This window comes from Anopheles bellator, chromosome 1 (assembly GCF_943735745.2).
Source record: "Anopheles bellator chromosome 1, idAnoBellAS_SP24_06.2, whole genome shotgun sequence".
NCBI classification, from domain to species: Eukaryota; Metazoa; Arthropoda; class Insecta; order Diptera; family Culicidae; genus Anopheles; species Anopheles bellator.
Genome location: NC_071285.1, coordinates 3,466,748 through 3,481,970, shown reverse-complemented (window position 1 = coordinate 3,481,970; position 15,223 = coordinate 3,466,748). Strand labels below are relative to the sequence as shown.

Below are 15,223 nucleotides of genomic sequence, written 5' to 3'. Positions count from 1 at the left end.
ACAGAGAGTGTGGAGCGCAAAGTAGAAGAAATGGTGTGCTGTGTGCACACACAACACACGACACCGTACGGGGGAGGGGCTCCTTCAGAAGCCAGTACTCAAAAACAACCATTGATCCCATTGGTCAGACAAAAGAAGACCACAAGCAACGGTAGCAATTACCACGAAAAAAAACACGCAACGCAACGCAACGCAGTATAACAAACATCACTGCCAGTATAAGTATAAACAAATCTTACCCGACATGACAACAAGAAGCGCAAAACGCAAAAATTGGATTCGATCTGTTTTTCCCCATCACAAGCAGAATTTAAACCATAATGGTGACGCGCGCTCATCCGGGATGTTACCTCACCTGAGCGCGCCAAAAAAAACCGGAAGATAAAGAAAACTATCCGCCACACTCGCGCGCGCCAGTGGGACAAGGTGATCAATCAAAAAACGATCTTCAATTGGCGTTCACTGTGCAACAGGTTTATCAGTTGAAGAGAATTTTGGCGCGGAAACAAAACACGCGCGCAAGCCCTGCGATTATAAAACACAAAACACGGATTATTGATGATTATTCTGATTATGATTATGAAAAAAGCGGCCCCCGTCATATCATCTAACGAAGCAAAAACAAATAATATGACAACAAATATGATGGTGTGTTACTGTAACACGATGTGTGTAGAGAACAAACGGAAACGAGACCCGATCACTGAAACCCTTCCGTTTTGAATTTGATGCAAACCAACAAATGTGTGTTACAGTATAAAAATGATAAAAAAGCAAACCAAAAAAAAAATAATAAGAGCAAATGTGGATTTAAGTTTGGCTCCGGTTCGAATTTCCACACCCATACTAACAGTAATGCAATAACGTAAACATAGCGAAGTAATGAATATAAATGTATTTATTTTATAAAATGGGTGCGAGGAAGGCCATCAAAAACATATAATAATAGTCTCTTGACACTCACGCACGTGATGGAACCAGATTGCAAATTAAACCTAAAATTAACTAAACGTAAATGATATGTTTCCGTGACAGAAGAAAACAAGCTGCTTTGGCGATAATTGGTATAGGTACTACATAGTGGCGTGTTTGGTTTAATTACGTACCACTTTATCATTGTATACCCCTCTTTCAAAACGGGCAAACATATTTACATAGGATTACTCAACACACTTCTTAGGCCACACTACACCACCGCCGCCCTACGTACGACACACTAAATAAATGTAGTGCCGCAGCCGCAAACAAAATTGGAAAAAATAGCAAAAAAAAAACAGAAGTAGAGATCACCTTGTCCTGTGAAGCTGCTCTTTTTATGATGTAAGTGAAGTGAACAAATATGACAAATACACACAAAAATAGGCTACACACATTAAACGTTTAAAATTGGGCTCAACACGGCAGCGACAAGCTTGAACTGATGAAACCCACTTACCTCATGTTTGGATTATAGCAACTAGAAGAAATAAAACATAAACACTATGAAGAAAAAAAATAAACAAGAAAACAACCGCAGGAAGCATATAACAGAGAAGCAGTGAGACTATAGCCGATCATATGAAAGTAACTATTAAGGCATAAACGATAAACTGTTCCACCATCCCGGGCACACGCTCCACGATCCAGATAGACGATCCGTCGAACAAACACGTGTATGATTTCACTTACTGTGCTTGCTCCCTAATAGACAACACGTGCGTCACCGACGGAGAGAGAAAAAGGAAACATAAATCATTAGCTATGGGATCTTTCTGGATAGGATTTAACTTTTACCACAACCACATACACTGCGCCGAGTCTTCAAAAAAACGGCTCTAAAGTTAAGCTAAATTTGTTTTAAGAGAAACCTTACACCGTGCAAATTGATCCTCCTATCGGTTAACGACTACGACAAAACACAGCAAAAATCAATCAATCACCATTCGTGAAGCGCGCGCAAATCCAATAGTAGTTGATTGGATAATTAGTTTGTCGCAAATTTTGTGTAGCTACTTGTATTGGTTTTCCTTTTCTGTAAGTTAATTCATCGCCGTTTGCCCAACGTCTCCACAGAACTACGCGACGAGCGAGCGATTTTGCGGCGAAAATAGAAGGAAAACAGGAATCAGCAAAAACACACAACAGAGAAAAAAGGAGAAGAGAATATAAATTTAAATTGAGATTTTTCACGTTTTGTGTAATATGTAGTGTGTAAAACGCGCGCGAAGCAAACAAACAAACCGGTCCCACAGAGCAGCAAACGCGCTCCCCGAAGCGGATGTTATTGAATCCTTCTAAACTGCAGGCACACATGTTTAAATATTACTACTACTACTACTACTTCTACTACTACTACTACTGCGCTATAAGATGATACTTTACTAATGCTCTATATTTTGTACTTCTTCTTGTTCTTGCTACTTTTGTGTATTAATGGATAATGTTATGTTTAATTTCTTTTATTCTCAAGCCAAGCAAAGGTAAAGACGAAACAAAAGATATGCTTCGTTAAATTTAGGAATGCTTTTGCAAAAGGGCGCAATAATATTTAACTCCCGTCCCCCCTGCCAATAATTTTGCTTGATTTCTGCTAATCCCAAACCCCCAACCAACGTTTGAGTTCCTTCCCTTGTGTTATCTTTCCTTATCATACGTTCTAAATTCGCTTCTCGATACTTCATTGCACCTCTGGTCACAAAATCATGGCGCGACAGGCGACTGACAGCAGAGTAGTGCGCAGACACTCGCGACGGCTACTAGATCGTACGCATAGTAACATAGGCGCACCTCGTAGAGAGAGAGAGAGATGTTAGTACCACTTTTCACCGCGAAAGCGCTCTTGCTCTTTTATATAGTGTTTCATTTTCGTTTTAGTTACGTTTCATACGCGTTTTGTTCTTTATACTTTGCTCCGGGCTGTTTATTAGTTTTGGCCGGTCGCGCGGCCCTCCGGAATACCCGTTGCTCATGCACCCCACGAGAGACCTCTCTGAGCTTGTTTTTTTTTCGGGAAAGAAGGAACATGATGTTACTGATGGTGGAGCTTAACAGATAAAAACGGCTTCACAGACCGCACCGCACCGCCGCAAACCAGTTTGTTCGTAACATAACTTAGTAGCCCATCAGAGACACTAGCATATTCACCCTCTAGGATCAGTTGCAGAATCAGGAAAACAACAGCACCTCCCAGGGAAGGCGAACGCGCGCGCTCCTCCGTCGACGACCACTGAAAGGAGACTGAACTCTACAACACTGACACCCGCGTACGTTTGAATGGAGGCGCGCGCGCGCTCGTGGGCCTCCAAATTGGATCCTCGCGAACGGGGCCAGAAGGGAATCTTAGAGTAGCCTCGCGCCACAACCCAACAATGCCACCCCACCCGTACTGCTGGTGAAACTCTCGGCAGTCAATCCGAGATCCTGTTTTCCATCCACGTAAGACAGCCAACCACCAACACAACACGGACACACCACTTTGCCACAGGAATGAAGCCTTGCTCAAAATTCATTTGCGAATTCGAACTCGAGGGCGCACAGAGTGTCTCCGATGCACCGACTTGAGCAGGATCCATTCGAATGTGGCCGTTAGGTTTATCGCGCCACGTGGCCCACTCGCGCCGCGCCGGACCCCGGGGCCGCGGGATTATGCCCACCCCTTCCTGCCGCCGCCCCCCCGCTCGGTTCGCTCACTTGCAGCGCCTCCCTCCGATCGACTAGAGCGCTCATCGATGATGATGATAATGACAGTGTGTGTTTTTATATAGGATATAATGCAAATAATTGACATGCCTGTGTGATAATAGTTTATATTCCTGTCATTATCTGTATTTATATTCTTCGGGGAAAGACCAACTCCCCACCACCCCCACGTCGTGGGAGGAAGCGTTTTTGGAGGGGATGGTGCTGGGTCGCGGTTTGTTCGTCGCGCACTCGATCTCCGGAACTACTTTCTCCGCCGATCATCGCGCAGCGCGCGTTGTGGCTGGTCGACAATCGGCCACGTGTGTGTTCGTTTGTATGTTTTTTGTTGTTGTATAAAAGAACTAGCGAGAGTGAAGGAGAGGGGAAGCTAAAAGAAACGCGGGGGACAAAACCTTCCAGTGGTTGTTTCAGTGTGGGTTAGAAGGAAACCAATTTATATATAGAGACAGAGAGAGAGAGAGAGAGAGAGAGAGAAAGTATATATGAAGTGGGGTAAAGATTTATATATAAATATATATATATACATATTTTTTCGTAATAGTTGAAACAACACACTAAAGAGGGAGCTAGAGAGAGAGAGAGAGAGAGAGGGTGAGGGAGAGAGAAAGGTAATCGGTAAAATTATTCTCGTCTGGATCAGTAATATTATGTTTAAACTATAATCGGTCGCGTATAGCTGGTAGCTATTATTACATCAATTATTTTTATGTTAGTTCTAATTATCACCATTATTATTGCCCTTCCTCCGCCACCACCACCCTGCCCTGCTTTTCACCATCATCATCATCAATGTCAGTTACTATTATTGCGCCTCAGACGGTGTATCATTTTTCTTTCTTCCGTTTGTTTTGAGCAAGAAAAATACGAAAATAGGCAAAGAACAAAATTCGTGTAACGATAAATGAAAAACAATTATGCAACAATTATGTCCCTTCCTAACAAAAAAAAAACCATTAAAAATATAAAATTTGCGCAGCAGAATTTCATTAGTCATACATTGGGCGCACTTTAGACACGGAGCTGATGCAAAGTAGTAGAAACATAGAGAACCGATTGGTTCCGATTGGACACAAACCGCCCTTCGTACATTTCGATTCGTTTGTTTCTTCTAGCCCCGTCAAGGGTTAAAAGCTCCACTTATTCGCCAATGGAAACGCAAACGAGAGCAGCCAGGCAACTACTCTCTTCGCTTCGGCCCCAACCCATGCCAACAATAATCGCATAAATCGGCCAGCCGCCAATCGTTCTCTCCATTGCAGCACCGGAAACAAACTGCAAAAGCGTTTAATCGAAAGTTTAGCTCCCGAAGAAACCTGGCAAAACTATGTGTGTGTACCGTTTGTGTGTAGGGGTTTTGAGCCGGTTCCAATGCAAACAAGAAACAATAGACGCAGCGACAAGATACGCGAGCAGAAGCAGCTTCAGAAAAATTAAGAAATTACAACCACATAACATAGAAACATAAGCGCGCGGAAGACCTATGTTGGAGCAGAACCGAACCGCGAACCTCTTCCCGTACGGCGGAAAATCGGAATTTCATTGGGATTTGAATTGCGAGCGAGAGAGAGCGAGAGAGCGAAAGAGGAATTTCAAAAGAGAAAGAGAGAGATTAACAGTGCAGAAAAGGGAAAAGGTGTACCAGAAATATCGGAAATGGAATGGCGATAAAACTACCTCAATACATCCTATAAATGTAACGTAAAGAGAGAAAGAGAGAGAGAGTGCGAAGCAGAAAAGAGTGGAGATAACGGAAAATAATTTTACAAAAATACAAAAAAAGAGCAAAATCCTTTATTATTATCATTATTAAATATATTCACATCCTGACTCAGGGTCTCTCGCGTACCCCTCTCTGGAACCGACGCGCCACGCAGCGAAAACAGTAGAGTGAAGGTTTTTGATTTGACATTGTGTAATAAATTGCTGGAAATTCACATTCTACACCCCCCATATCTGCGCGTGTCCCCCTCACGGGGGCTCAGAGGGCTTTCACCGTTTCGCGCAACTCTACTGAGTTAGGCAAGAATCGGCGCCGCGTTGTCCATCACACGTCTAGAGCCAGCAGCCAAGTCCATTGAATGGATGAAGAAAATAATCATAGTTTAAAGAGGAACGGTACGGCAGAATAAAACATACAATCGAAGGAAGAATTAAAAGCAATCAAGAGAGCAGGACCGAACAGCGCAAATAAGACAGAGAGCGAGAGAGAGAGAGAGAGAGAGAGAGAGAGAGAGAGAGAGAGAGAGAGAGAGAGAAGCGTGTAAAAGTACGACAGAACGAAAGATCAAGCAGCGTGCCGCTTACTAACGGACTCTCAGCAACACGCAAAATGTGCCGAAGTTCTTGAACATTGAAGATACAAACACAAAAAAATGAAACGAGCACTTATAAACAATAATATAAACTCTAAATATGCAGAATTGATTTTTTTAATTTTTCTGAATAAATTTAATTTTTTCAAAAAAGACGGCGTCGTATCACACTGCAATTATTTCGTTACGATCTGATGACACTTCGATGGTTACGGTAAGATCGACAAATGGCAAACGAACTCATTCGAAGCAAATATGGGTTCAATGGGCAAGCCTCCGACTGCAGCGTCGTTTGATCCAATGGCGCTACCCGTGCCGTGCCCGGTTGCTCATGCTACCCTGGTATATTGCCGATCGAAAATCCAAAAAATTGGAACAAAATCGGGTTCTACGCCGGTGCCGGTAAAATACTAGGGGAGCAGGACCGTTACGGGTAGCGCAATTTGCTCGGACGAGTGCTAGTAACGGTTAGCCGAGTCATGCTCCCCTAGTATTTCGACGGCTGGTGCAAAACCTGATTTCGGTCGGCAAAATACCAGGGCAGCATGAACAGGAAAACCGGCACGGGTAGCGCCGTTGGATCCAAAGAAGCCGAAGTCAGAGACATGCCAAGTGAATCGAATAAAAGCACCGCTCTTCTGAGAGTGCCAAATCAAGGGCGAAATAACGTCGACATTGGTCAGTGGGGTGTGCATTCGAAGCAAAGTTTATTTAATCAGTTTTTTACGCCTAAGAACGGACAGATGGCTGCCATTGTCTACCATCGAATTGCTAATTAATTTAAAAGTAATTAAAAGATTCAGTTCCATGCTCTAACGGTACGAAGAAGAAATAAGACATTTAATTAGTAAATATAAAGGTCTTCCCACTTTCCGCGGAATCGGTCAACCTCTTCGTCCGCGAAGGACGCCATCGCCGCTTGTCTTAACGCGACTGAAAACATTCGTTTCATAGCTATACAGCTATAGCCGTCTCACAGAACGCGAATGGCCACCGGGTGCCCCCTAACGGCCTAACGGTCGCCTCCGCCGAGACTGCTGCCGACTTTCTTTTCAAACATTTTCTTCGAATCACAGAATCCATGCTTCGTTTTGCCGAAAGAGTTCGGTCCGGACGAAGTGGGCGTTTCGCGCCCGATATTACGCATCCGCATCCGGCACTCGGCTGGCATTTCTTCCGGTTCGCTGTCGTCATCCGCCTGCCGGAACGCGTTCGCGATCGGTCGCATCAGTTTCGGTGGCTCTTTGCTGGACGGCGCGGCCAGCTTCATCTGTATGCCCCCGATGGGGGGCTTTAAAGAGCCCGACGGCGGTGCACCACTCGCGTTTCGCTTTCCCACCGACAACGTGCCTTGAAACGAGAGTGTGGTGTTCCTCGGAACGATTAACCAACGATTGCTGAGTGCGGGCAGAAGGTGGGCAGAAGGAGGGGAGACTGAGGTTGCAGGACAGGGGAAATGATCTCACCGCCGGGACCGGTTCCGGTGCCGTTGGAGTTGCGCCCGCGACTCTCGAGCGCTTCCTGCCGTCGCCGGCGTTCTTCTTCCTGCTGACGGTGGTTCCGTTGTTGCGCCCGCTGTGACGCGACGGGTGAAGCAGATCGCGAACGCGAGCGGTCACGGAACCCGGAACTCGGCGAGCTTCCGGAGGAGTCTGGCGACCGCGATCGGGATCTGCTGCGGTCCATGCGCGACCGTAGACTCTGTTGTGGCTTGTCATCGTGTTGCTGTCGCTGTGGCTGGTGTTGCCCTGAAATATCACGCAAAAGAACCAATAGCACACTATCAAACTTCTTCTTACAAACTTCTTACCATCATCATTGCGTCGATCCCAGCGGCTCATTGTGTTGCGTTTGGATTAGTTGTGCGTCGAATAAAATCAGCTGCGGGTGAGTACGCTCTGAACGAGTAAGCCCTTTTACTTCTTTACACTTGGCCGAGTCATTGGTCAGACCCGATGTCTGAGAACCCGTCTAATGTTGTTTCCGTAAACGCAATCCGATACAAACAATAGAATAGCTGCCCTTCCCAGCTAAATAGAATTTCGCTCCGAACACAATCGTTCTGAAAACTTCGGCTGTCAGTCACTGTGACATTTGCACAAGCTCGTGACAAGCACTTGACGGTTTCGATGTTTTCTCAACTATCCATGGTCAAGGTGCATATGGTTGCAAACATCGAAATCGGACGATTTGCTCAAATCTGCGATTATCCAAAATTGTAACAATACGGTTAATTCGAATCATTGCGTTGCGTTACGTTCTTTCATTCAACTTTTTTCGGCTTCAAAAAACGCCAAAGCTTCAAAGAGAAGTGGTGCGAATCGTTTGATGGAATAGCCGTTCGGTTTTGTATTTTGACGCGTTTTTAGTTTTCTTATTTCGTCCTTTTCATTCTTTCTTCTCAGCCCCTTCTTCTATCGCTAGAAATACGTGTGCAGCTCTCGAACGCACTAGACCAAAAGTGGCTCCCGACGATTCCAGCGAGAATTCATTCCATCTTAATCGCCCCCGACAATCACGAACCACTGGACCGCCCCGGGTTTGCAGCAGATTTACTTGCGCTGAGCGTTCTGCTGTCGGTTCATGTCCTTCGGGAAGGATCGCTGCGGTGGTGTACGGATGCGACGGGCTTCCTTCGAGCGATTGCGGACAACCTTCGAGTGGATAGCGCACGATACGCAGTAATGCAGCTTGGCATACAGTTTCGGCAGTACGTACGCTACGGGAAAAAAACAAATGTTAACCTTCGCGTTTTGACACCAAACACCTCAGTAGCCCGCCTGAGAAGGCGATCATAGAAAGCACTTTGCATGCATTTGTCAGATAGCAAATATTCGAGCTTCATTTCTCGCAAGATCCAAGTAGGAGTATGTTGTCCTCACGTATTGTGCGCGGCTATGAATCGTGTGGCTCGGGCTTCAATCTACCCCTACTGGCTACTTACAGCTGTACACCGAAGCATCGGAGATGTCCCGCACGGCAGCGGCTTCCACAATGTTGCGGATGACGAACTTCTTGATCGCTTTGTCCTTTGGAACGCAGCGAGCACAGTTCGTGCAGCGGACGGCTTTCACATGGCCGCGGTTGTGCTTGCAGCGTCCTCCATTACGCCTCTTCTTAGTCTACGATGTCCGATCGAAGGGCGGCGCACGTCGATAGGCCATACAAAGGAAAGTAACAAAAGGAAAAACGAACGAAATTAGATCCGTGTAACTACCGACAGGTTTTACTCGCGCCATGTTGAAACACATGCCGTCGTTAATCAAACACACTGGCTGTGGCTATGTGCGAGGCTGTGTGTGTGCTACCGCACCGCAGAACCACCGGTTTTCAATGCGATTTCATCCTTTTCCTGGGTCACATAATACTGAACCAACTCTCCACCGTTCCAGTAACAAACGATCCGATTGAAATGCGCCCCTTTTCACAGCACGAAACAGTAAATTTACACCGGATTTTCGGCATTTTACATGCACTTACCATTTTGGTGACAGATCGTTAACAGTGCCACGGAAGTAGAGACCTTTAAAGGCTGGTTCACACTTGCACGAAGCCGTCGTTTGACAGCTACACACGTTTACCACAGTTGATCGCCGAAAATCGATCAACGGTTTCATCGAAACGTCAAAATATATTTTTCTCAACAGATGGCTCTTTTCAAAATGCAGAACAACGAACAAAAAACAATCGTTAACTCAAGAACAACTGAACCGATAAGGCAGAAAATTGGCGTAAAGATAGCATCGAATGAAGGAAATCTACTATCGGCATTTGCTGCTACAAATGTGCTGATTCGATCTTTTTCTATTTCTTTCACCAGTTAGAATCAAATAATGTTTGCAGTGCGAAGTTTTTCGTTGGTTGTACCATTAACTGCAACTGGTTGCCATTTAAAACTGCATACGACATAAAGCTCGCTTCGAGTGAGGAGGGCGACAAGAAAGGCTTAACGCGGACTTCCGAGGAGTACAAGGGGTGCGTTTTTAAGATCAATCGGTGTGACTACCGCGAACTGATCGGCATGGTGGCCGACGAGCTGGAGCAAGCGAATGAATCAATTTGTGAACAAATTTCAACCAAGTGCCAGTTTGTCGGTTGGACATGTTGGAATCAGCCATGGAAGCAACACTGTGTTGGTTTGCCTTGGCATTGTGCTTTTCGGTTAAAAAGCGAAAAAAGAACGTGCGAAGAGGTTACAGTGTCGAGGAAATGGCTTTTAAATGGCATCGTATGCCTCCGCCTTTTTATTGCGATCACTATATTTTTTATTTTTAGTTGCCAAAGACATGGCAGACTTTCGTAAATTTTTATATATTCAGTTAAACACTTTCGCGAACGTTGACGAAGCGTCCAAAATATAAATAAGAGTCCAAAACAAATCATCAACAAGTCAATCGACAAACTGGCACTTGTTTGAAATTTGTTCACAAATTGATGCTCGTTTGTTCAGATTTGTAGATCTGCGTCAGTGACATTAATGACGTCTCCAGAGACGTCACTTACGCAGGCATCGCTATTGAATTGGAGCGTCTGGACCGCACATTACGTTACGGCTCGTTACGTGCGGTTTCAATTTACGGTGTTTATACCGGAGTGTTCAACCGATTTGGTGTCTAAACGTTGGCAGGAGTATTTTGCCAAAACTAATTAAGTGTTGAGATTAAACACAGAGTTCCAAGCAATTTCGATACCCAACTCTTTTCACGTCAACTGTTGAAATGGTTGAATTAAGTGTGGCGAACATTGAGCCCGAATCAAATTGCCGGTGGATTGTTTACTTTTGTGGTGTCAGTTCGCAGAGTACATTGCCACGCAATGGTGTGCGTTAGCGGTCGCCTTTAGGGAGTATCTTGTGCCACTTGAGAAGGTTAATTGCTGTTCCAGAATCACAATAATTCATTTTCTTACACGTCGAATCGGCTGTAACAAAACTCGGTCTACACGACGCAGGTGAGTAGTTTCTGATTAGCTTGTCGGTCCGGTTTTCCGTGTCTCGTGGCCATCCTCTGAGAAGGAGCTCAAGCAGAATTATTGTGAAATATGCTTGAGCGGAAAGCGACGATGGAGACGTGTCCTTACCGGCCAACCGCGGTTTTATTTACCATACCCATCTCGCTCTCGCTCGACACGATCGTGTTATGTTGTCAAACCTGTGCATAGCAACGTGCATGTGTAAGTGAATAGTCGCGCCAGGAAATTCGGTCCTATCGGCACTCGCGCTTACCCGTGAAACGGCAGCATCGCAGTACACCGCAAAAGATCAGCAGGCTCAATCGGCGCGGGTCAACGAGGAGGAATCTACTTGGGGCCTCGGAGTTATCTCTCGAAGCGCTTATCATCGCCGAGTGCCACACCGGTTATCGGAAGAACAACCCACCCGCCCCGCTTGAAAGGTGTGTTCCATTCGGAGTGAAAACTTACGAATCCAACTATGGCCACATCCGTGCTACGGTCTTGTACCCGCAATATGGCCACGGCGTCGAAAATCAACAACGTTGTGGTGGTTGGCGGTGGTCTCATGGGTTCCGGGATTGCACAGGTAAGAGATGGCCGGGGTGGCACTCTAAACGGCGGTCCAAAGTCCAAAGTGCCAGGGTCAAAGATCGCCGGTGAGAGATGAACGCTTGCACCTTGAACAAAACGCATCTGTTGGTGTTGCTGTTTCAGGTGGCCGCCGCAACCGGCCACAATGTGACCCTGGTGGAGATGAATGATGCGTTGGTCGAGAAGGCGATCGGTGGGATCCGGAAAAGTTTGGAGCGCGTCGCAAAGAAGCAGTTCAAGGAGGACACGGTCAAGGGCAAGCAGTTTATCGACAGCACGCTGGCACAGATCCGTGGCGCCACGGAACCGGAGAGCGCGGTCGAGCAAGCCGATCTCGTGGTCGAGGCGATCGTCGAGCGGATGGAGGTGAAACATCAGCTGTTTGCCAAGCTCGATGTTGCCGCACCGGCCCACACGATCTTCGCCAGCAACACGTCGTCGCTATCGATCGCGGAGATCGGATCGGTGACGAAGCGCCAGGATCGCTTCGGAGGGTTACACTTCTTCAATCCGGTGCCGATGATGAAGCTGTTGGAAATCATTCGCACCGATCGCACCTCGGACGATACATTCAACAGCATGGTGGCGTTCGGCGAGCGGATGGGCAAGAGTTGCATCACTTGCAAAGATACGCCCGGGTTCGTGGTCAACCGACTGCTGGTGCCCTACATGGCGGAAGCGGTGCGCCTGCTCGAACGGGGAGACGCCTCGGCCCGGGACATCGACACGGCCATGAAGCTTGGCGCCGGCTACCCGATGGGACCGATCGAGCTGACCGATTACGTTGGCGTGGACCTGACCAAAAACATTCTGCAGGGCTGGCACGAAAAGGACCCCGAAAATCCGCTTTACGTTCCGATCAAGATGATAGACAGGATGGTTAGCGAGGGAAAACTCGGCGTCAAATCGGGCGAGGGTTTCTATTCCTACAAGAAGTGAATCGCCGCGGTCGCCGCGATCGTTGCCCGAAGCAATAAAGCACGCATTTAACGTAGAGTAACGTAAAGTGTGTAGTCATTTGAGTGACGCCTCGGCCCGGCCTTTTTTTTAATCTGCCTCTGGCTGGTTCTTCGTTTATGCCTGTTTTGTTATCAGATAAGCGGTGGTGCTTTGGTTGCCTGGGGCTCATTCGTGTGCACCCAACTCTCTCAGTCGGCTCAGTCGGTCCGTGTCAGAGCGATCCAGCAAACTAACGGCCACCTAACTACCCAACCAGCAGCAGCATGTCTGCAGTGGTACCGATCAAGCATGTTACCGTCGTTGGTGGCGGAGTGATGGGATCGGGTATAGCATTGGTAAGCGAAGCCCCTGCGATCTGGTCGTGTCTACGTGTCTAATATGACTTCTCCCCTTCCCCCGCACCACTACGTACAGATAACGGCGGCCAATGGGTACCGGGTGACGGTGGTAGATTTGAACGAGCAAGTGCTGGCAGGGGCGCAGCGCCAACTGGAAAAGGACATGAAGCGCACGGCCATGCACGTCTCGAAGGGTGACAAGGATGCGGCGCATGCATTCTTCGCGGAAGCCTGGGCACGGGTCAGTTTCAGTGTGGATCTGGAGAAGTCCGTTTCATCGACCGATTTGGTGATCGAGGCCATCGTGGAAAAGCTGGACAAAAAACAAGCCCTCTTCAAAGCCCTCGATCAGGTGTGTGCTGCAGATCGAATCGAACCGCAAATACGATCGTAACCGTCACATCACATTGTAGATTGCTCCGGCGCACACCATTTTGGCCAGCAACACTTCGTCGCTGTCGGTGGCGGAGATCGGGTCCTTGACCCAGCGCCAAGACCGTGTCGGTGGGTTACACTTCTTCAATCCCGTCCCACTGATGAAGCTGGTTGAGGTGGTTCGAACCGATCACACGTCCAGCGGCACGGTCGAGGCACTGCTGGCGTTTGGGAAGAGCCTACGCAAAACGTGCATCACTTGTAAAGATACGCCCGGGTTCATCGTTAACCGACTGCTGTTCCCGGTAACGTCGGAGGCACTGGCGATGGTCGAACGGGGTGACGCTACGCCGCACGACATCGACGTGGCGATGAAGCTGGGCCTCGGACACCCGATGGGTCCGTTCGAGCTGATGGACATCGTCGGGCTCGATACGATCCAGAATATTCAGGCCGAACGACAAGCACGAAACCCGGGTGACTTCAAACCCAGTACCCTGGTGAGCGACATGGTAAAGCAGAATAAGTTGGGCTTGAAAACGGGTGAAGGATTCTATAGCTACAAATAAAGAAGGACAGACAAGCGCATTTTAAACTCTGGTTTTGTAATTTCGTAACAAGAAAGATGAAAGAAATCGAAAAAAATAACGGGTCGTTTTGGTGGTAACGTACATGTTCAAATTTCTATCTTGTAGCCCTCCCATGCACAATGGACGTTCAGCAGTAAAAGGATCGAGTATGCATTGGTATGGTGACGCGAGCGAGGAACTGCCGGATGGGATCACACTGTGCGAAACGCAAGTTGCCGGTCACACAGCCGCACAGGGGTGTCTCGGGTTGCTGAAATCGGCCACGGACGGGACGGTCCTGAAACCAACCGGAAAAGTACTCTGTGGTATCCGAGAGATTGGCTTCTATGAACGGTTGAGAGCGGCCCAACGGTTGGAAAACGGTAGCGACGACGACAGTGATAGCTGCGATTGGATGCTGCTGGAGCTAAGCAAATTGGTACCACGTTATTATGGACACCCAAAGTTGCCCATCGACGGAAAGGAGGTAGAATTTATCCAGCTGGAAGACCTGACCGTGGGCTACGAGCGGCCGTGCATAATGGACGTGAAAATAGGACGCCGCACGTGGGACCCACTGGCCACGCCCGAGAAGCGGAAGGCGGAGGAGAGCAAGTATCGAGCGTGTCGGCAGCACTTTGGGCTATGCATTCCGGGTCTACAGGCATACTCCGTGCACGACGAGCATGACCGACTGATACGGCACGGTCGGGATTATGGCAAAAAGTTAACCGAGGTCAACATTCGTGATGGTGAGGCACACAGTGGATGATTGGTGGCCGATTTCGTGGATGGCTCGTCGTAAAGAAATCCCTCTCCGCGTTCCCTATACTTGCAGCATTCCTAGTGTTCCTGAACGCCGATCGGAATGGGCACGTTTGCAGGGAACTGGTCGAGTCGTTGCTGCAGGCCGTGCGTCCCATCCAAGACTGGTCTCACCGGCAAACAACATTCCGACTGTACTCGAGCTCCGTGCTGTTGGTGTATGATGCGACACGCTTAAAGCAAAAAATCCACAAAAGTCTGACTAGAGATAATATTTCCCCGGCTGTCCAGCGGCCATGGGCGGTGGCAAAAATGATCGATTTTGCGCATGCCTTTACGGCTGAAGAGTCGGAACCAGCTCCGGGTTCGGAGCGCACCGTAGACGCCAACTACATACAGGGAGTAGACAGCTTGGTGGCCATACTGGAACAGTTTCTCGATCGCGGCCCGCCGTGAGACCCATTTCGTACGCCCAAAGTTATACGTGACTTAATTAAAGGAGCAACCATACCAAAATCCCAACGAATGGCCATTCACTTTCAGGCACCCCGAGAAGGAGCCTCGGGTTGCCCCCTTTAGCTTTCGGCTCCTTTTGCGAATATACTGCGCCATAGCGAACTGTGCACAACACCATTGGGGCACGAAGCCCGAGTGCGGACCTGATGAATAAATGTAAAAG

The 15,223-nt window shown here is 47.7% G+C and overlaps 4 protein-coding genes across 5 annotated transcripts; 2 read left to right on the top strand and 2 right to left on the bottom strand.

Annotated features, from left to right (window-relative positions):
* Positions 1–6,688: 6,688 nt before the first annotated feature.
* Positions 6,689–8,050, bottom strand: LOC131216257 (PEST proteolytic signal-containing nuclear protein-like). Its single transcript, XM_058210700.1, has 3 exons — positions 7,804–8,050; positions 7,460–7,741; positions 6,689–7,343 (listed from the first exon to the last, which is right to left on the bottom strand). Exons 1-3 carry the CDS (start codon positions 7,832–7,834, stop codon positions 7,006–7,008), a joined length of 651 nt encoding a protein of 216 aa, XP_058066683.1. The 5' UTR covers positions 7,835–8,050; the 3' UTR covers positions 6,689–7,005.
* Positions 8,051–8,317: 267 nt separating this feature from the next.
* On the bottom strand, positions 8,318–9,567 carry LOC131208309 (small ribosomal subunit protein eS26). Its single transcript, XM_058200998.1, has 3 exons — positions 9,474–9,567; positions 8,938–9,115; positions 8,318–8,712 (listed from the first exon to the last, which is right to left on the bottom strand). Exons 1-3 carry the CDS (start codon positions 9,474–9,476, stop codon positions 8,546–8,548), a joined length of 348 nt encoding a protein of 115 aa, XP_058056981.1. The 5' UTR covers positions 9,477–9,567; the 3' UTR covers positions 8,318–8,545.
* A 976-nt stretch (positions 9,568–10,543) lies between these two features.
* LOC131205581 (hydroxyacyl-coenzyme A dehydrogenase, mitochondrial-like) lies at positions 10,544–15,197 on the top strand. Of its 2 annotated transcripts, XM_058197735.1 has the most exons (4): positions 10,544–10,943; positions 12,633–12,832; positions 12,912–13,187; positions 13,249–13,779. In XM_058197735.1, the coding sequence occupies exons 2-4, from the start codon at positions 12,761–12,763 to the stop codon at positions 13,777–13,779; spliced, it is 879 nt and encodes a 292-aa protein (XP_058053718.1). In that variant the 5' UTR covers positions 10,544–10,943; positions 12,633–12,760. The 2 variants fall into 2 exon arrangements, with proteins under 2 accessions (XP_058053718.1, XP_058053717.1); XM_058197734.1 differs by lacking the exons at positions 12,633–12,832; positions 12,912–13,187; positions 13,249–13,779 and adding exons at positions 13,906–14,531; positions 14,618–15,197.
* LOC131205582 (hydroxyacyl-coenzyme A dehydrogenase, mitochondrial-like) lies at positions 11,154–12,531 on the top strand. The gene is made up of 2 exons (XM_058197736.1): positions 11,154–11,532; positions 11,661–12,531. Exons 1-2 carry the CDS (start codon positions 11,425–11,427, stop codon positions 12,474–12,476), a joined length of 924 nt encoding a protein of 307 aa, XP_058053719.1. The 5' UTR covers positions 11,154–11,424; the 3' UTR covers positions 12,477–12,531.
* Positions 15,198–15,223: the final 26 nt, after the last annotated feature.